Here is a 20,837-nt window from a genome sequence, read left to right as displayed (position 1 = left end):
GCTGCTTTGTTGCGGCTTGGGATTATTGTCAGATCACAACGCTAATTACCGGAACGATGGCGTCATCTATATGAAAACAATCGCTGGGTAGTGTATCGAAAACAAATTGGATAACAGTACAAAAACATGCTTTGTACATCCGATCCTTCGGAACCCTACAACTGAAATTGCATTTCAAATCTCGGAAACCATGGTTTTGGCTGTGAATTGCGTTGAGTGTAATTTAGCACAAATTTCAACTAATGGATTTTGTGCACATCGTCGTCGTCATAAATATTATACCAAAATGGCCGACGTACAAAATTTATTGTCACTTCGACTATTGACCGACCATGCAGTGTCCTTCACCGACGCGATTATTTGTTGATTACATCCAGCACAATTGTACATATAATGTACAATGTAGTCATTCGTGATTACTCGGCTGTGAAATTCAGGCTACATTTCTGATCATGTCAGGCCACATACACCAGTTGAAAACTCGTGGCCAGAACGTTTTCCCGCCCCATCAAACACAACAAAGATAGCATAAAGGTGCGAAATCATCATAAGTCATAACATTATAGTCATTGCAACATTTCGGCCATTCATGCCGTGTAAATAATAAGGATATCCTGGGGAATGGTCGTTAGTCATATAATAATGTCCAGTTTGTTCAGTTCCGTTTATCTATAATTTTATCAATTCAATACACCACAAGATAGCGATGAAATGATAGTAAGGACTCGAAACGACTTGAAGAAGTCTTTCGAACGATCACCTACCCTGGTTCAGCCCTAGCTAGAACACGTAAATAATAGTAGCCTGTACCGTACAGTGTACGCCACGTACCTACACACTGACTCCAAAGTAACACAAGATGGCATAAAATGGACATTGGACAAGCTCCGACAATGCAGTGATATGTGTCTGTTTCGATTATGTGAGATGGTTATCCAGTAACGTTGACCGCAGACTAGTAGCATTCAGAATAATCTGTTTGTGTTTTAACTCGAATGTGGGCAATATGCTCGACATCTGATTGCCGGCGAAATACGGTTGCATATGGTCGTTGTCGATCATACTTTAATAGAGCGATTCGTTCTCCAGTAATTCGTTATGAACATATGGTAATTGGACGACGTGAACGCAGTGTGTTGTACTTACACGCTTTTGATTCAAAGGTGAAGAAGACGTTGCATATTTTGAATAAACTGATGCATAAACTTGACAATTTCTAGATTCCTCATGTCGTGCGTTTATAACACAAAATCTTTTGAGTAGCGAATTTGTGGTGGCACATCCAGGTCCGTGAGAGGCCCAAGCAATGATACCAGAGTCGGAAAACCAGCAATTTTCATCTTTTTCAAATTAGATTATAATTAGAATGATAGCTACACCGTTTTTCCCAAATTAGGTTCAAATTTATATATAAGCTTGACTCATAAGTCACATTAGACTAGAATTATCTAGCTGTCCAAGTCTCAATGATACAAAACACCTGACATTGAACTTTTACTAGCTATGGTAGCGATAGTTAGATTTGCATCATGAAATGATCGAATCAAAGAAGCTGATAATAGTAATGATGTCGGTAATGTCTATACATGCCACATTGACAGTGCCGTCACGTAACGGGCCGTGAAATTAAGAAACGCGTGTCGCGACAGGCCTACATCGCTCCGTAATTACCGAATGGAAACAGATGGATTCCCGAGGGAAGAGAGGATTCGTGAAAAATTCGATATTCCCTGCTCAGTGCTCACATGCGCGGAGGAAAAATCTCAAAACTCTGTTTACGTTCGCACGATGTGTAAAGATGCGAACCGTGAATGTCAAAATATAGTAATTCCTGGCCCCACAAATGCCAGAATAATGCTGGCTTACGCTCGCGTCAAATCGGGCAGATTTTTACTGTTAGATAATTCTAGCTGTCTATTAGACTAATTAGAGCGATATGCCGGTTATCTAATTCTAATCTAATTTATAAAATGTTTTTATGCTATAATTTTTTTTCTAATCTAATTTCCTGCAAATGCCTTTCCTGAAAATTCTACAGGATTAACTTTATAGAGCGAAACGAACCAAGCCGTGCAATGTACATTGTACATACGAGAATGAACTGAACCATGGCCTACTAAAAGTAGGCCATGACTGAACTTGATTTTGTTGTGTTTTCTCAAACGGGAAGTTTTTGCGAATTCATTGATATAATTATGTCGGCACGGATTTGCGACTTCTTCGTTTTGGGCTCAACAATTAGCCGGCAAGACGCGTCTAGTCTAGGCGTAAATATCAACGCCGCCGATTATGATTGTAATAATGACTAAAGCGCGGCGTACGATTGACTATTCAAGTTGCGCTTGTTGATTAAATGAAGATGGTCAAAGTGGTCAACGTTGCTGCCCAAGAAGAGTTAAGAATTAATGCTATAAATTTCTACGCAATTACAAATAGATGCAGCGGTTCAAAATGCAGGAACAGCCTATCTAATAGAAAATAAGAGGTTATAACTGAATTGAAGTAGGCTATTGAAGCAGAATATCGTAGGCCCGGATAGTCTCTAAAAGTTTCTTCGGTCGAGGCGTGACTGAGGTTTAGTATTGTGTTACGTGACAAACGCAAAGAAGTGAATGATGACCCTACAACAAATATGTTATGTTACCGTGGTAGGGGCTATATTGTCCTGTTGTCATGACATTTTCAGTCTCAAAAGTAATGCAAACTTATCCCAAACTATTTTCACAATCCAAAAGTGTAAAATATATGTAGTTTCACACATCGAATTAAACTACGTTACTGGCTATCTCTGTGTTTAAGTAGAGATTACTAACCTATAGTTTAAGCTAGTAAGTTTAGTTGCGCGACAAAATGAACAACGGTGGTTGAGCGTGAGCGTGTGAATTGTCAACTCGAAAACTAACCCACACCCAAACCTATCAATCTAACACTAACCCTAGTCCACACACTAAAATGTATTATGCCCATGAGCAGGGGTGGTCAAAGTAGTCAAGAAAGCTACTCAAGTAGAAGTAGAAGTAGTGACGAAAAAATCTACTCAAATACGAGTAGAAGCTTTCATAAGCAACATAAAACTACTTGAAGTAGAAGTAGAATTGACTGACTTTAAATCTACTCAAGTAAGTAAGTAAGTAAGTAGTTGTGAAAACGATCGTAATACGTTTTCATGGACTGTCAAAAGCTGCAATCGGCGCTATGCGGAAGGTGTAGAGAGCTTCATTCATATTGATGCATCCCAGGAGGTGTCAATTTTTGACAGAATTAGCAGTCGTCCACATCATGGGATGTAAATGATAGTATTGTATGGAAATGTGATACTAATCCTTTGTTTACTCGAACACCCGGTTTTACAAAATATCATGGCATGGCGCCCTCCCCCATATTACAAGGCCCTTAGTTCAGTCGAAGAGCAATACGGAGAAATTGTGTCGGATACGGCTTTAACACATTCCGCGATTAGTATACGTTAATTAAAAATAGTGCAGATCGTAAAAATGCCATGTAGTGTATAGCTTTATTTTCGGAAAATATAAGGCATTACTGCACTTTATTTTATACTTCAACATGTTTGTTCTCAAGACAAAAGAACTGAAACTATGATTAGAACTCAATGTATAATACTCGTAATTGAAAAAAATACAAATACTACCCCTAAAAACCGGGAAATATATTTCATGTTTTTGTCCAGAAAGTTTCACCAGTGGTCTGCTAAAACATGTCGAACGTAAAAAAAGTCAAAGTCCACTTTTCCAGATTAGGACACGTCATGGGCTGCCAGGAAAATGCTAGATTGCGAAATGTTAGTTTCAAACGTTATAGGGGCCATACTTACTGTGATGAAATATTTGATATAAGCGACAATGCGGTGTGAACGCAACCCGGTATCTAAAATTATATTCAGCGATACTTTCGTTCAAACATAGTTGTCACTCGAGAATACTGTGCGCGAAGCGCAACGAAAATTCCGGGTATTACTTGACTTTTATGAAAATTAAATGTTGGTACTACGTGAAAACAGCCCCGAAGTTCCTTAGGCTATCTTTGTTATTGGGGGATTAAACTACTTCTACTTGACAAACTGAAAATAGCGAAAAGTAAGTAAGTAGATCACAAAATATTACGAAGTAGAAGTAGCGAAAAAAAGATCTACTTGAGTAAGTACCAGAAGTAGAGGAAAACTACTTAAGTACTTCGAAAAAGTAGAAGTACTTCGTTACTGACCACCTCTGCCCATGAGTCAAGTGACGTCGTATTTGGTGATGCATTTGTTGATATACAATGTGCTTTCCAATTCTCTACATGTTGCTGGCGATTACCAACTACGAGTGTCAGCCGAACATTTCGATTTATTTCAATAATAATGTACTATTCCATGACCAGTAAATTTATATTAGAACAAAGCTTAACGCTAACATCCGTGTAGATGTACATTTACGTGGGTTCATAATGTATCCACCGGATAGACCTCATGTATACGGAGTACGGACGCGTAACAATCGTATGGAATACTCTGACACAGCCGTGGACTGAACGATCGTAACTAAAGATTTGGTGTTGGATTACTCAATTGCGACACCATCCGGACAGCAGACTGCATACGATGAGTTGTATTGATAAAAGGACACGGAAGACGGAGTAAAAAGAAAATAAGCAAACAAATCAAGTCTGAACGTCCGAACTGTCGGCTCTGAACGGCTCTGTCGGGTCGGGGATCTTTTCCGGCTCTACCACGGGCGGCGTACCTGGAAAATGGAATAATCGGGCGTGACTTTGCTGACAAATACGTAACGATTCGATCCCAATCGTTGTGTTCAGTCACAATTTAGTAGCGGATCCAATATGGAAACAGTACATAAAACAATATTAGCTCACTTCGAGAATATCCCGTAATCAGGAGATGGTCAAAGTAGTCAGCGTTAGCTCTCGAGTAGAAGTAAGGGCGTTCATCTCTACTCAATTACAACTAGAAGTAGCAATTTTCAAGACATGTCGAAACTAGTTCAAGTGGAAGTAGAAAATGAAGTTTTATGGGTTCGAAAAGTACTCTAGGCCTGTTTTTTTACATGAAATACTTAAGACTGTCAGGCACAAGTGGAAGTTGTCTTTAAAAAAACCATTTGTTACCTTAACCTACTCGGGAATAGTCGAAGTAATTCGTTGCTGACCAAGCATTTAGAGCTGAGTTTACTCGTTATTCATAGCATTAGCTACATAAGCCGATATTTTCGAGAGAGACAGAGTCTTTATTTTCATCCAACCAAAATATATAACACACGGCAGTGATGGTGGTACAGAAAATATGCTTGCACAGTATTCGGTATTAGATAGGAATGATCGATAAGACCGTGAAGGTCATCTAGTCTGAACACCAGCATCAAACAGGTACACTTGACTCTAGACAGTCTGGCTGTAAAAAAGGTTACAGTAGTTAAAAAAATAAAATAGAAGAACATAGAATAAAATCAACCCACTTGGTTTAGGCAACGGATCGCCGAACTGGTTGGCCCTCATGTCTTTCCAGTCGATAATCCTCTCCATCATCTGTCTCTCAGGAATCTCCATGTTACCCGCGAACAAGTCCAGCATCTGATTCCCTTTGGCCACGCCAAGCTGCAGCGCGCATTCTTGTAACTTAGACCGGTCGCCGTCCGAACTGTCCGGGTCTGCGTCGTTCGTGATCTCTTGCATTACGTCGTAGGAGTCGGTGAAGTGCCGGATGGAAGGGTCGTACTCGCCCTGCGGTCGTGTAAGTCGTATGGTTAAGTCTTGGGGAAGCAGGGGTGGTCAGAGCACGCTCTTAGCGAAAAAGGTGCGGATTCACACCAGTGGATCACCCGTGATATACCATCGATTTTAGAGTGAAAAAGTTTTTCCCGGCCAAACTACTTCGTAAGGACAGACAGTTCAAACCAGAAATGAAGATGAGCTGTACAATTCTAACATTATGTGCGAAAACACCTAATTAACATGGATGAGGACAAAATTTTGTCAAAATTCATTTTTAAGGTAAAAAATACCAAAATCTTGATTTTTTCTGGTAAAAAAATCGCCCTAATTATGACGTAACGGATCCAGATTTTCAAGTGAAAAAGTTTTTCCCGGCCAAACTACTTCGTAAGGACAGAAATGGAGGTGAGCAGTACAATTCTAACATTATGTGCGAAAACACCTAATTTACACAGATGAGGACAGAATTTTGTCGAAATTAAGTTTTTTAAGGTAAAAAAATCACCAAATTTTGATTTTTTAGGTAAAAAAAATCACCCTAATAATAACGTAACCGTGATGTTCGTGGATAATTCCGAGGTCCTTACGACAGTTTCACTCAGGAAAAGGATGCAAAGTTATCCAAAAACGACTTCCTATATTTTCAAAATCCAAATCGGAAAAAGTAGCTTGTTTAGCCGATAAAACGTTCTGGTAGGTGGAAGCGGTCGAAGGCATAATCGTTCCGCGTCTTGTTGGAGATACACACGAAAACGGTAACCCACTACACCTCCTGGATATATCTCCATATGAAATGGTGCGTTTGGCTCAATTACACCATCGGCGAGGGGTGTGAAAGAAAAATTTGGTACCTGGAAGTGGCGTTTACCTGATTACATGCCACGCTACGGTGGAATCTGAAAAATAGACTTACCGATTCCCCAAAACATGCAAATTAATAGTGTTGGAAAGAAAAACAACAAAAATCATGAACAATTCATATCAAATCAGAATTAGTCGCCATAAGCACGAGAATGGCAAATGTATGTACATTGTACACCAAACTTGGCTCGTTTCGCACGGATATACCGTAGGGCTCTTCGAAAATGACTTCTCAAATCGCACTGGCTACTTGATAAAATGATTAGGTTACCTAATTTAAGCCTACACACCAAATTTGGTTCAATTCCAACCAGTGGAAGCGGAGTTATTGCCGTCGGAAAATTTTGATTTGAATAAAATAGTATTTACGGCGAGCACAATTATAATAAATAAACAAAGAATCGGTCACCGTAAATACTATTTTATTCAAATCAAAATTTTTCGACGGCAATAACTCCGCTTCCACTGGTTGGAATTGAACCAAATTTGGTGAGGATCGTTTCTATAGGCAGCCTAACACTTTCATGGGGTGAACAGAAAATTTGTTATGATTTATTTTTATATAATAAATAGAAACTTTCTTGTCCTGTAGCAAAGCTGGTTGGAATTGAACTAAATTTTGTGTGTAGGCTTAAATTAGGTAACCCAACAATTTTATCAAGTAGCCAGTACGATTTGAGAAAAAAGTCATTTTCGAAGAGCCCTATAATATACAGTTCTCCCGGAGCATTTTCAAGAAAACCAGAATTTCGATTGGAATTATAATTAAAGCATGGAAACATTTCGCAAATTTGATTAGAATTAGATTATCGGCATTTTCCTCTAATTAGTGTAATTAGTAGGGCAAGTTTTTGCAAATTTTGCAACTTTTTTTACAGCTTCCGGCAGATTCCTAAATACTCGGAAGTCACGTGGTATGGTGTTTTAAGCTGTTTGGAGGAATCTTATGCTGCAACTTTTCTTCATTTTTTCACGCAACTTTAGGCAACTCTTTTCGGTTTTTCATGCAACTTACTTTGTACTGGAATATTTGGCAATATATGTAAATAGACCGCTTGATTATTTCACTGTCGTTTGAATTTGAGGTCCTTTTTGATTTGACGTACATTCAGGCTGGACCGCCGAGAATAATATTTTCACTGGGTCAATTTTTTCGGGGTATTGATTCTGTTGAAGTCGCCAACCTTGAGTTTTGCTACAGTGGATACGGAACGATTCGAGTATCTGATACTGTAATAATTTCAAGGAACTTGTCCATAAATGCAATTTTTTGTGCAAATTTTGTGAAAAATAAGGGCAACTTTCCACGGATTAGACTGCAACAGAAACTTGCCCTAATAATTAGACAAACCGAATTACCTACAATTAGAGAGAGAGAGAGAGAGAGAGAGAGAGAGAGAGAGGGAGTCTTTATTTTCATCCAACCGAAATACGTAACAAACAGATGGCAATGATGATTGTGGTACAGAAAATATGCATGCACATTGCACACTTGCACAGTATTCGGTACCAGATAGGAATGATCGATACGTCTGTGAAGGTCAACTATAGTCTGATCACACCCGCATGAAACAGGTACGCTTGACTCTATAGAGTAAAATCTTATGTCGGTCACGCGGTGAGCTTATTCCTACTAAAAGATTACATTTCCTTCATGCGGAATGCAGACACCTGATAGCTAGGACCCTTGCGTTAAAAGGACTAGCGGTCCGCAATGCATGCACACTGCACAGTGCACAGTATTCGGTATCAAATAGGAATGATCGATACGACCGTGAACTACAACTACTAACCATCGAATTGTATATCGTGCCGAGACAGCTGCGCGCGTCAACCAGGTCGAGCTTCCTGCCGCTGTGTTTCGAATTCTCCGCGAACATCTCCAGGAATCGCAGCGAGGTGGCGACGCCGCCGATGGTCTGGTGGGACTTGGCGAGCGCCTCGCAAGCTTTGCCTATCAGCTCGTTGTCGTTGAACTCGGTCGCTATCGAGAGGGACTGCTCCAGACACTGGAAACGAGAGGGAAGGCGGTGTGAGGGCGTGGAACCTCGAAACCAATGGCCAACTTATAGCTTTAGTGGGGATGTAGAGCAGAGAGACGAATTTTCCGAGTACTAGGATCATACGAATATTTCGAATAACAGATATAGGCCTATTATCAATGAGAATTATAGTTTCGTTACTTTTTTTCCGTAGTGGGAGCCTTGAAACCTATCACAACGGCCACGTAGCGAGGTACTCATACGATAGGCTAACGCCAGTGGTTCTAAACCTGGGGGCTTGAAAGCATCTGAAGGGGGGCGCGAAGAAGCGGTCAACTGGAAATTTTTTCACGTTCTCCACGATTTACCTCCAATTCACGCGTGTTTCTCTATATATAGACCGAATTTCATATTTTTGAATTCTCTCATCAACAGTCATCACCTTCCACGCCATCAAACAATCTGTCGGGGTTGCTAGCATCCCGGTTGGATTTTGTGATATGACGATAAGGGGGGCGCGAAATTTTTCTATATCATAAGGTAGGGGGGGTCTAAAAAAAGGTTGAGAACCACTGGGCTAACCATATTTTGATATCCAAAAAAGAGGACACATTGTACAGGTTACAAAAGATATCGCAGCGGACGAGAAAACGGGTAATTTAAATATTATTGAACATTACTGGGTTTGACCAAAATTTTTTTTTAAGTCATTTTTCCCAAATCGATCCCCGGTTGGCGATGACTTTTTTAATTAACCTTGCCGTCACTGCCGTCAAAATCAAGATTTCGCGTCAGTTAAACCTTTGTTAGTTGCCCGTGTACGATCTCCCCGCTCTCATATAGTTATCAAGGTGGACGTACGGTAACCCTATCATATGATGTCAAAGGGTGTCGAAGTCGAGATAGCTTATGGTGCGATCCACAGCTACAACACCATTGGGTCGCAGGTTCTTGGGCGACCGAGGTCGATTTCAGAATTCCTAACCCAGTAGGCCAATTCCCGGGCTCCTATTCGCTATCCGATTCGCGGCAGCTGAGTCTTAAAGAAGCCAATAAGAGGGTCGTGCTACAAGATACGGAATCATAATAAAGCATATCGGCCCGGTGTAAAATGACCATTGTAGTCGGAACACGCTGGACGCACGAGACGGATTATTATCATTAGTGATTGGATACGCGATTTCTCTTTCGCAATCAACTAATCACATGTTTCGTGTATTCATTCTAGCCTGCTTGATGCGCTGGTATTGTTTGCATCGTTACTTAACTCGGCGCGTTGTGCTGCAGCGCTGATGCAACACCAGATTCTCAGTGGCAATAAATCTGCATTTATCCAATTCGTTTGGACGGGAACTTTCTATTTTCCAATAAACTTGATCGCCGCCGTATGGATTGCGTATTTGGCATAAAGTGGATCTCTTTTGATTAGGTTGAAACATTAGCTTGTATTGCGCTTGCTGCAGTTACACTTGAATATTCGCGTCGTTTCTAGATAATATCCGATTACAGGTATAGCTTGATATAAACGAGTGCGGTATTAAAACGTCACATAGGTTTTGCTGGCATGTGTAGTAAAGCGCTTCCTCTTGCGACTTTGACAGTATCATCGATAAGAATTGACGAGACTTAATATACCCTTGGACACAAAATGACGATTCGGCGCTCTCACATGAGTATGAGTTGAAATTTCCGAGGCTTGTCAAAACGACTTCATGACGCTAAATGTCGAACGAACGGACCATTCGAGAGTCCAATCTTAGTGATGACCTTTTTTCTAGTCAACCACCATAAGATTTTCGGTAAATATTTTGTAATCAGCTGTTTTCGATTTCACTAAACTAACTTTTAGGATTTGAGAGGTCTGAATAGTATATCTTTACCGGTAACTCCACACGGGACGCAGGCTCACCTTGATGGCGGTTTCCGAGTCGCGTGCCGCTTCGTAATCTCGGCCCAGCTCGTACGCGATGCCAGCTTGCTGCAGTTTATCTTCGCCTTCTTTGGAAACGTCGAAGGCTTTGTGTAAATGCCGGAGCGATTCGGCCTTGTCGGTAGCTTGTCTGGCCAGAGTCAGGTAGATTCTGGCGGAACAAAAGTTACAGCCTTGGTAATCCGGCCGGGTTGCGCCAAGTGTGCATCCGTGATTCCGTGGTAAAAAATCAGTCGAATAATTGGGCGGATCACTGAACACGTATCTGCTGTGACAAGCTGGAGGAAACTTTCTTTGGGGGCGGTGTTTCGCCTACTTTATTGTTCCTATAATACACACAGCACGTGATTAGCAGAGTTGGTCAACTATGGTCATGTAACGAAGTACTTCTACTTTTTCGTAGTACTCAAGTACACTAACGTCGGAAATAATAAAGTTAGCTGATCCGGGAGAATGCTAATCACGTGATTAAAAACTGCTAATCGGGACGCATTTTAGGCGGAGATAATAAAGTTAGCTGATCCGGAAGAATGCTAATCGCGTGATTAAATACCGGTAATCGCGACGCATGAAGTTGGAAAAGGTTACGCGCGATGGTTAGTCGAGGTGCACCGAGTTTTCAATCAAGTGGCGTTATCTATTGCATCATAATGCGAAAACGCTTTAATAGGCCGTCAGTTGTCAATTTGTTGAACGAAACAGCAGCCTGCTGAAAACGATACTGCCACTGCAATAGCTAGAATTATCACCATCGCGAAATGAATGTCGTGTCCAATTCGTACGGTACAGCTAAGCTATAGAATATCGATATCGCTCTGCAATGGCGGGTACATAATTCGTTGATTGTTTACTGAAGCCATTACCTATAGACAACTAGTTATCAATAGTTTGTTCATGTTTGTTATCATATGAGGTTAACACTAACTTTATGCGCTGCGATCAACCGGTTTCCTTAGTCCTGGGTTGATAAATCCTGACGAACGCGATAATCGACTTTATTGCTAATCCAACTTAATTATCTCCGCCCAAATCCTAGTTCTGCGTCCGTTTTCAGTTATACAAGCAAAACTATAAGCCAAGAATACTTAATTTTTGATTTATTTGAAAACCGCAACTTCTAGTTGGAGAGTAGATTCGGAAAAGTAGAGTAGGTAGCAATTTGCGAAGATACTTCTACTTCTACTGGAGCATCCGAAGTGACTACTTTGACTGCCTCTGAAAAGTAGAAACTGTTGAAGTGTTCCATTGGAGTAGTAGACTTAGCTGGCTTTGGCGCCGCCCCTCAGGCTATTTAGAATGTAAACACTCTCATAATATAATTTGCGTCGGACTATGCCCGGTTTATGATGTCATCACAGAGGAATTAGGCGACTGCAATGCTTTGTGAATTTCAATACCGATTTTCCATGTGTATTTAGCAATATGTATTGAATACCTTTGCGATTTTGAGCGCTGCGACTTGATAATATCAATCCCTACGCTTCTGATGCATGATTTTTGATGTGTTAAGGACCTTGGTAACATTCAGAGTCTGCAACGATTGTTTGGATATACATTATAGCAATACCCCGCCAAACTATAGGCGGTTATATTACTCTATTGGTCAGAGATAACTCATCCGTCCATATTTTTAAACTTGATTTTATGTATACAAGTTACGGTCTCTGCAGCCTCAACATTTTACGACTTATTTTCATTAGACGCAGGCAAGCGATTCTCCAGTTCGGAGCTACGAAAACAAGTCACTTGCATGTGCGCCTTCCGAATAGTCTTGTAGAATTTTCTAAAGCCGTAACAGCTAAGTAGCATATACGCGAATCCCAAGGCGAAAATAATCGAACGAAGTATAGCCGTGGAAGCTAGTGATGATGACCTAACAATTACTGCTTGGGGCTGTCTATCCTTATTAAGGTACTTGGTAAGAGCGTGGTAAAGCCATTGAACAGCAATTTTACACTCGCGGTTTTATTGTTATATATTAAAATTTATACATACATTTCGCGCGATCAACTACGCATGATTTTATGTGAATTTCACCGATAGTGTCCGAGTTCTATGTGACATAAGTACAATTTCAGCATCGGTATTTGCAATAAAGCCTAAAAATTAGAGTTGCACCTTTTCGCGATTTATGCAGCTATTCGCGCAGATTTGCCGCATTTGCTATATCTGAAGTAGAATTTCAGCGTCGTTATTCACTATAAACCGAGAAATGCACCTTCGCGCAATTTAATGATAGTGACAAATTAGCCGCATGAAAGCGAGTCTAATGAATATAACGACAGACAACAAGTTAGTTGAAAAGTAAAACTAATCGTGACCGATGCAAGACGACGTAAAACAGCGCTTTCGCTCGATTCTTGTAGTGACCACATTTCATACGATTCAGTCCTTTTCATGTCACTAGAATAAGGGTGATTAAACCAACAGTGAAACGCCGCCGGCGTCTTATAACGTAATAATGTAAGCTGCGCCGGGTGCTGCTATAATGTTAGGAGCGAATATAGTAGAAAGTCCACGTCTGGACACCTGTAAGCAAGTGCGCATACTACCGTAGTAAACGCATAACAGAATTCATGCAAAAGTCTATATTGCTTTGTGATGATTTTAATGTTGTTCCATACCGATTGGGAAGATAGGACTCCTAATTTCCTTATCCCGGAACGTAGCAAGAAAAATCGTATAAATTTTGTAAAGTAGATAGAAAACTACACTATTCCGATGCAGTAAAGACTCTTACACGCTGGATTTTGTGCAGTATATACTAATTTTACATTGCGGAGTATTCCATAAACGTTAATCCAGTGACCCTCCTTCTATTTTCAATCACGATCCGCTTATTATTCTAGGCTTCGAACCCCACACCCAGTACGTTTTATGGGGATTAATATTTTTAGATTAAATATAGGGTATCGAGACTTCGTGAAACTTACTCGGAAATAGTTATTTCTACCCTAATTTAATAGATTTCTCAGATATCGTAGCAACGGAACTGGCTTCAGCGAGCGGTTAAGGCGTTGGACTTAAGTTTCAATGAACAAGTGTTCACATAGGTTCGAATCCCACACCCACTACGTTTACGAGAATTAATATTTTTAGATTCAAATTTAGCGTATTGAGTACTTTTTCTGCCTTTTTCAGCGCATTAGAGACGTTTACACTATTGATTTCGTGAGCTTTACTTAAGTTTTATAAATTAACGTAAAAGTAGCCATTTCCGAGTAAGTAAAACGTTCGTATTGTAGGTTCATTTCTGCTTAATACTATAATTATCATGGAGTTGAAGCAGTCCAATATCAAAAACACCCGAAAGTATTTGTTGCATATAGCTAAAAACCTAATTGAGTACTCTGAAGAAGTACAAGTAGCACAGTGTGTGGTATTTCTATGACATCGAAATTTAGCTAACCAGAACTTATACTTGAGTACTCCGAAATGTACAAGTACTTTACCTTTACACGTCGTTTCTGTAAAATGAATACTGATTTTATTAAAAAATAAAAAAGCACGAAAAATTACATTTTATCCCAAACCATCAGAATACTAAAGTAGCTTATCGCGTATATGGACCTAATACTAAAGTGTTTATGATTTCAGTTCGCTTCAACTTCATGACATTTTCAGTATTAAACAGAAGTATAGGCCTAGAATGCTAACTTTCTTCGTAAATTGCTACTTCTGCCTTAATTTAACGGCTTTATCTGAGATCATTGCTTTACTTAATCTCTCCAAAATGTGCATTATACTAGTACGTCACCATCGAATCCCTCTGGCTATAACTACCCGATAGTATAATTGAGCCAAATACTCGAGTACTAATTTTAAAGTAGCTTAGGTATCTAAATGAACCGACGGTCAGTAAACCATTTCGAAGTGCAAGTACAGGAATATCATAGTTCTTGAACCGTGCTCAATGCTCAATAGACCATTTTTGCTATTTTTCATCGCCATAAGTCATTCTGGACCGCGTAAACGCATTGTACGTTATAGATGAAACTTATGCAAATCCCTGGAACGCAACAAGAAAAATCGTATGAATTTGTAAACTACTTATTCATGACATAATAATAATTCTACTTGTACACATTTTCACATTTTATAACACTTTAAGTAGTACTTGAAAGTTTTGTCAAGTTAACAGGTTAAAAACTTATACTTGAGCACTACGAAATGTACAAGTACTTTACCTTTACACGACGTTTTGTAAAATGAATACTAATTAAAAAATAAAAAATAAAAAAGAACGAAAAATTACATGTTATCCCGGAACGCAACAAGAAAAATCGTAGGAATTTGTAAACTACTTATTCGGTAAACTACTCTTTACTTCACAAAACAAAGTTACAAAAGTAAGCAGATTTATATGAAAACCCGTTAAATAGAAGTAAAAGTAATAACAATGCATCATACCAAATTTGATCGCAATTTCATGATGCAATACCTTTAAAACTAACGCAGTTCTCTATACACTTTTGCGTAAATCTGTGTTTCGCTAGCGTAGCACGTACCTATACATAGTAAGCTTCAATAACGGAATTACCATGCTAATAATCAAATCCCCACCCTGAAACTCGGTACGCGGTTGTAGGACATTATGAAAATACAACAAACCAAATTTCATCAGACATTTCATGATGTAACACCTTTAAAACCAACGCAGTTCTATACCGACTTTTGGCTAAATCTGTTATCCATAGCGCAGCACGTACCTATACATAGTCAACTTTAAAACGGAATTACCATGTTAATAATCGGCTCCCCACCTTGAAACTCGGTACGCAGTTGTAAGACATTATGACAATGTAGCATGTCAAATTTTGTTACGCATTTCATGATTGAACAACTTGAAAGCTAACGCAGTTCTATACCGACATTTGCGTGAAACTGTTTTGCGGGAGCTTAGCGCATACCTATGCGTAGTCAACTTTAATGACGGAATTACAGATGTAATTAGGTTTCAACACTTTTACAACGATTCTTCTTGCTTCCTATAACATCGCACTCGAAGCCCTCGTTATTAGGCTATGATCTCAGCCTGAGCTATGTCTTGAAGCCTACGGGACTTTGCAAATTGTTTCGATTTATTCTATACCCGCAGTGGTATAATCCGCGGCTGCAACACCAATGGGTGCGGGTTCGAGTCCGACCGAGGTCGACTTCCGAATTCCGATACCTAAGTGTTGGAGGTTTACCTAGGCTCCTCCTCGTCACCTCATCCGTGTATGCGGTGTCTTACAAAAAGCCTAGAGGTGGGCCGTGCTATAAGTCGGCAGTTACGGAAAATAAAAAGAATATCGGCCTGGTGTAAATGACCATAGTAGTCGACAAACACCATGAATACCCCAAAAACAAACTAGCTTCCACGGCTATACTTCGTTCGATTATTTTCGCCTTGGGATTCGCGTATATGCTACTTAGCTGTTACGGCTTTAGAAAATTCTACAAGACTATTCGGAAGGCGCACATGCAAGTGACTTGTTTTCGTAGCTCCGAACTGGAGAATCGCTTGCCTGCGTCTAATGAAAATAAGTCGTAAAATGTTGAGGCTGCAGAGACCGTAACTTGTATACATAAAATCAAGTTTAAAAATATGGACGGATGAGTTATCTCTGACCAATAGAGTAATATAACCGCCTATAGTTTGGCGGGGTATTGCTATAATGTATATCCAAACAATCGTTGCAGACTCTGAATGTTACCAAGGTCCTTAACACATCAAAAATCATGCATCAGAAGCGTAGGGATTGATATTATCAAGTCGCAGCGCTCAAAATCGCAAAGGTATTCAATACATATTGCTAAATACACATGGAAAATCGGTATTGAAATTCACAAAGCATTGCAGTCGCCTAATTCCTCTGTGATGACATCATAAACCGGGCATAGTCCGACGCAAATTATATTATGAGAGTGTTTACATTCTAAATAGCCTGAGGGGCGGCGCCAAAGCCAGCTAAGTCTACTACTCATTGGAAGGGTAACACAAATCCATTGGCATTACGAAGCAGTCTTGATGCATGTACGTACAGACTGAAACAATTACCTGCACATATGTCGACAGGAAATATGGTGTAAATTCGTGTCGTCTTCATCCGACCACAACCTCCCCATCGTAAGTTGATAAAACTCTAACATATGTCTGCAAGCTTCTTCTATCTCGCCTTCAACAGAACACGCAATAAAACAGCTATACTCAGGTCAGAGTCGAGTATACGATCTTACCCCTTCTTTCGCAAGCCAGCCCCATGTGACAATGCGCTTCTGACTCCCGGCGTCGCCCGTCCAGCTTGATATTGAGACTGACGTCGAGGGCGGTTTGAAAAAAATGGTCGGAAAGCCAAAAATCTTCGTTTTCCAAGAAATATCGGGCGAGGGCGTGACGACACGCGTACACGTCATCCCATTTACCTGTGCAGAGTTGGATGACTTGGAACTTTTCGGATTTTGGAATTAGATTACAATCAGAATTATAGCTACACTGTTTTCTCCAAATTAGTTTAGAATTAGAATGATAGCCACGCAGATGTTTTCCAAATTGGATTATAATTAGAATGATAGCTATACAGTTTTTCCCACATTAGATTAGAATTAAATTTATTGCTACAGGTTTTTCAAATTAGATTAAAATTATAGCTACAGTTTTTTTGCAAATTAGATTAAAAATAGAATGATAGCTGCACAATTTTTTCACATTAGATTAGAATTAAATTTATATCTACAGTTTTTTTCAAATTAGATTAGAAATAGAATGATAGCTACACAGTTAATACTTTTCAAATTGGATTAGAATTATAGCTACAGTTTTTTTCAAATTAGATTCGAATTAGAATTATAGCAATCGTTTTTTTTTCAAATTAGATTAGAATCAAAATGGTAGCTACACATTTTTTTTCCAAATTGGATTAGAATCGGAATTTTCCACACAATTACGAAAAATCGCGAAATCCCACCTAATCTCGCAGCGTATTCGGCGTTGGTAAGATATTTGCATATTTCGTCAAGTTTTCTGTGTTGTTCCTCGAGCGGTTGTTCCTGTTAACGGTACAGATATTTGCCGATAGTGATTGACGAAAAATATAAATATCCGTTATCCCGCTTGTGCTGATCATGAGTCATATGACAAATTGACCATGCATGAAATCGTGCAAACACTTTCACTTTATGTAAGTACTTAAGTAGTTTTTGCCTACTGGACTACTTACTCTGGTGGTGATATATTTAGACCCCTTCCATTTGCAATATATATTTTAGATTTTGGATGTTGTAAAGCAGAAATTAGTTTCTCGATAAGTCAGCATCACTTTATGAGTGAAAATATCATAGAAACCGCGTGAAATAGCCCCTGTATTACAATATCACCGTACCATTGCCAAGGCCCTTAGTGAGCCTGAATGTGCAACCGATCAATCGCAACTCAAAAGATTTGGTGTTCTAAACATAGAAGATTCGAGGAAGCTTGAAATTGCCAGGTTTATGTATCAGTTCCATTGAGGTCACAGTCCCACAAATTTCAACGACTACTTCACTTCGGAATCAAAAGCGCGCAGTTTCTACACTGGCGCGTCCTCGAAGAACAACTACCATATGATCAGGACGGAATACCAATCAATCAATCAATCAATCAATCATTTATTTTGTCACACCAGCGAAACTCCGGTACGGACCAGGATGACGAGAGGCCGCAAGACCTTAGCCCACAGTCACCACCTGTAGACGCATACTATATACATGCCAATCAATGGCGCATAACAATGAAAATAAATATACAAAACTATAAGAAATGCAGAGAAAAAAATTCAACAAGGATACAACGAGCTATATGCATCAAAGTTTTGGGACTGCAGTGCAGGACTGAGTCTATAGTACAGATTTCACGATACTTTACAACACAGTAACACTGAAGTAATTGTAATATCGGCATTTAATCAATACCTATCTAATATCTTTTTCCGATAAAGTTTTTTAAATAGATGATCAGGAAAATTTCTGAGGTCTACTGGTAGAGAGTTCCAGTTAACGGCACCAATATAATAGAAACTTATCTGAAAGTGCTCTATCAAGTATGCCGGGCCTGTGGAACAGCATCTCGCCGGCTATCCGACAGTTGTCGAGCATGTCCACATTCAAATCGAAATACAGGCAATTTCTACTGAATCAATACCAGTCTGCCCTCAATATTACCGGGCCACAATCTCACGTATCGACCTCATTCATTTTGTGGCTTACTTCTATGTTATCCTTTCTTTTATCCAGTGTGCATGCCTCTTATTTACAGGCTGTCGGCCAAGGTGGGTGTCTGATTACTCCAAGTCGTTTTGGCACCCTCCTATCTTTTCATTGCATCGCAATCGTGGGGTGTATTGATTTGATACTTAAACTTGAAGCAGTTATAACCGGTCTTGCGAATTGCTACTTCTACTTCTAAATGCTTAGTAATTTTTGACAATAATCCATCAACGCTTACTTTGAACATCAGACCCAAAAAAGACTGTAAGTAGTTATGACTAATCTCACAGATAAAATTAACTTAGTAGTTATAATATAAGAATACGACTGTTTATCATAGATATTTTGTAAGTCGTTGGATAATATATTGTGCTGGAGTGATGTTTCAGAAAAGGTCCAACACCCTACCTCCCAGATTATTGAATCTGGACCAGCTTCTAATCTTTCCTGGTTCCTTCTGCTGTTCAGGGAAAACAGTTCGTCAAATGATTTATGAAATCCTTCTTTCAACATCTTCACACATATATTGTGAATATAGCTGTTTCTGTAACTGGAAAAGCAGATATACGATACTTAGATGGAATGTACATACGTATATATATGCTGTACGTACTGGGAAGTTTCAAACTTGTTCATAAAAGGTTGGCTTTGTTTAATTTCTTCGGCTTTCATAATTTCTTTTTCATGTTGTGTCATGAATCTCATAGGCCTTCTGCTTGCAGTTTGAACTGAAATATGAGGATATATTGAATGTCCGTGTATAGGTCATGTCCACGTGCGACAAATAGGTTATTGGTATGCCATCATGGAAATAAAGGTCAAAATATATATGGTATTGGTACGGTACCAATCCATGAAAACAAATATCCCTTACCTGGCGTAACATTTGATCTTTCTTGACTATAATTACCGCGAGACTGCTTTGCGGGAGACCGGGAGGCCCTGTTTTTGTGTTGGTGAATGGACGGCAGAGAAGACATGATTACTACTGTGCTATATTGTTGGATGTTACCAGTATCTTGGAATTTCACTCTCGCTAAAAACCAAAAATCGTCACCAAATTGCTCACTATTCGATTACATTATAGGACTAATTCATTCCTCAAGCGTAAATAACCTTGTAAAATCGGGATAATAGAAGACTGCAGGTAAAAATAAGTTATCAAATGGTACATTTTTTGATAAGTAATGGCAGAACATGGCAAACATCGCAAAGCAATAGCAATTCTGCGTCGTTGCCATGGAAGCAACTTAACACTTGAGGGCAATATAGCAAATATCGCAACATTCGCGTGCATGACTGTTGAAAATTCCACTGAGCACCAAAACCCAGGTTAACTGTATTTTTGATTAAGAAGGTAGATAAAATGCGATAATATCAAATATAATTTTGTTTTGTGTTGTTAGGAAAAGCCAATGAAAAGCTAGAATACGCAAAGGAAAATGATGATTCATTGCATTGCACCACACTTTCGAAAAATTTTAGTACTTCAATCTTAGATTAAGAAATACATTCCCCCTGTAATATCGACAAGAAGGGCAATAGATGCTCATTGCTTAGCCGTGTGCAGTATCTTTTTGAATCCGGAAGACGGAAACGGGATCCGGAGTGGATCAGGAACAGAATATTAGATCCGGATCCCGAAGAGAAATTCCAAATCCAATTTTAATGTAGATAACTAAGGCAAACCGGTATACCTGAGTTATCTATAGCTTGAAACACATCCAGGTCATGTAGTACTTTTCATATCATCTTCAATTCATGTTCATGTCAGGTAACGACTCAACTCCGTTTTGAAATCAGCAATATTTTTTCGAAATTTAATGTCCAAATCACGAATATTAACCGAATCCAAATTTATTTATTTACAAATTCATTTCGTGTGTGGCTCAGTTCCGCTTTCGGCTTTGCCTCTTGTTGTGCGCTTGTCACTCAGTCAGTTGTCAGTGAGCTGAACTGAGCAAGTCATAATAGAGAAGACTACATTATTATCGTATTGGTTCTGCTAATAAACCGAACGCATGCATAGGTGTAGGACTGCTGCGGTATAGAGTGTACCGACGGAGTTTGACAGCTATAGAAAATTATCAGCTTTTCCTGAACTGAAATTA

The 20,837-nt window shown here is 39.4% G+C and overlaps 1 protein-coding gene across 1 annotated transcript; it reads right to left on the bottom strand.

Annotated features, from left to right (window-relative positions):
- Positions 1 to 4,592: 4,592 nt before the first annotated feature.
- Positions 4,593 to 19,940, bottom strand: LOC145442362 (tetratricopeptide repeat protein 29-like). The gene is made up of 10 exons (XM_080320260.1): positions 19,601 to 19,940; positions 19,340 to 19,454; positions 19,135 to 19,276; positions 17,451 to 17,532; positions 16,723 to 16,908; positions 16,544 to 16,661; positions 10,480 to 10,651; positions 8,382 to 8,597; positions 5,472 to 5,736; positions 4,593 to 4,742 (listed from the first exon to the last, which is right to left on the bottom strand). Exons 1-10 carry the CDS (start codon positions 19,704 to 19,706, stop codon positions 4,660 to 4,662), a joined length of 1,485 nt encoding a protein of 494 aa, XP_080176386.1. The 5' UTR covers positions 19,707 to 19,940; the 3' UTR covers positions 4,593 to 4,659.
- Between the last annotated feature and the right edge of the window lie 897 nt (positions 19,941 to 20,837).

Source organism: Botryllus schlosseri, chromosome 7 (genome assembly GCF_051294905.1).
Source record: "Botryllus schlosseri isolate E-star chromosome 7, Bs_hap1, whole genome shotgun sequence".
NCBI lineage: Eukaryota > Metazoa > Chordata > Ascidiacea > Stolidobranchia > Styelidae > Botryllus > Botryllus schlosseri.
This window is presented reverse-complemented; position numbering and strand designations above follow the sequence as displayed.

Bases quoted from the DNA above. Each gene is read 5' to 3' on its own strand.
- LOC145442362 (XM_080320260.1), bottom strand. From the start codon at position 19,706: ATGTCTTCTCTGCCGTCCATTCACCAACACAAAAACAGGGCCTCCCGG. The intron at 19,455-19,600 runs GTAAGGGATATT...CTCATATTTCAG, and splicing joins AAGATCAAATGTTACGCCAG to TTCAAACTGCAAGCAGAAGG. The intron at 17,533-19,134 runs GTAGGGTGTTGG...TACCGTTAACAG, and splicing joins CAGATTCAATAATCTGGGAG to GAACAACCGCTCGAGGAACA.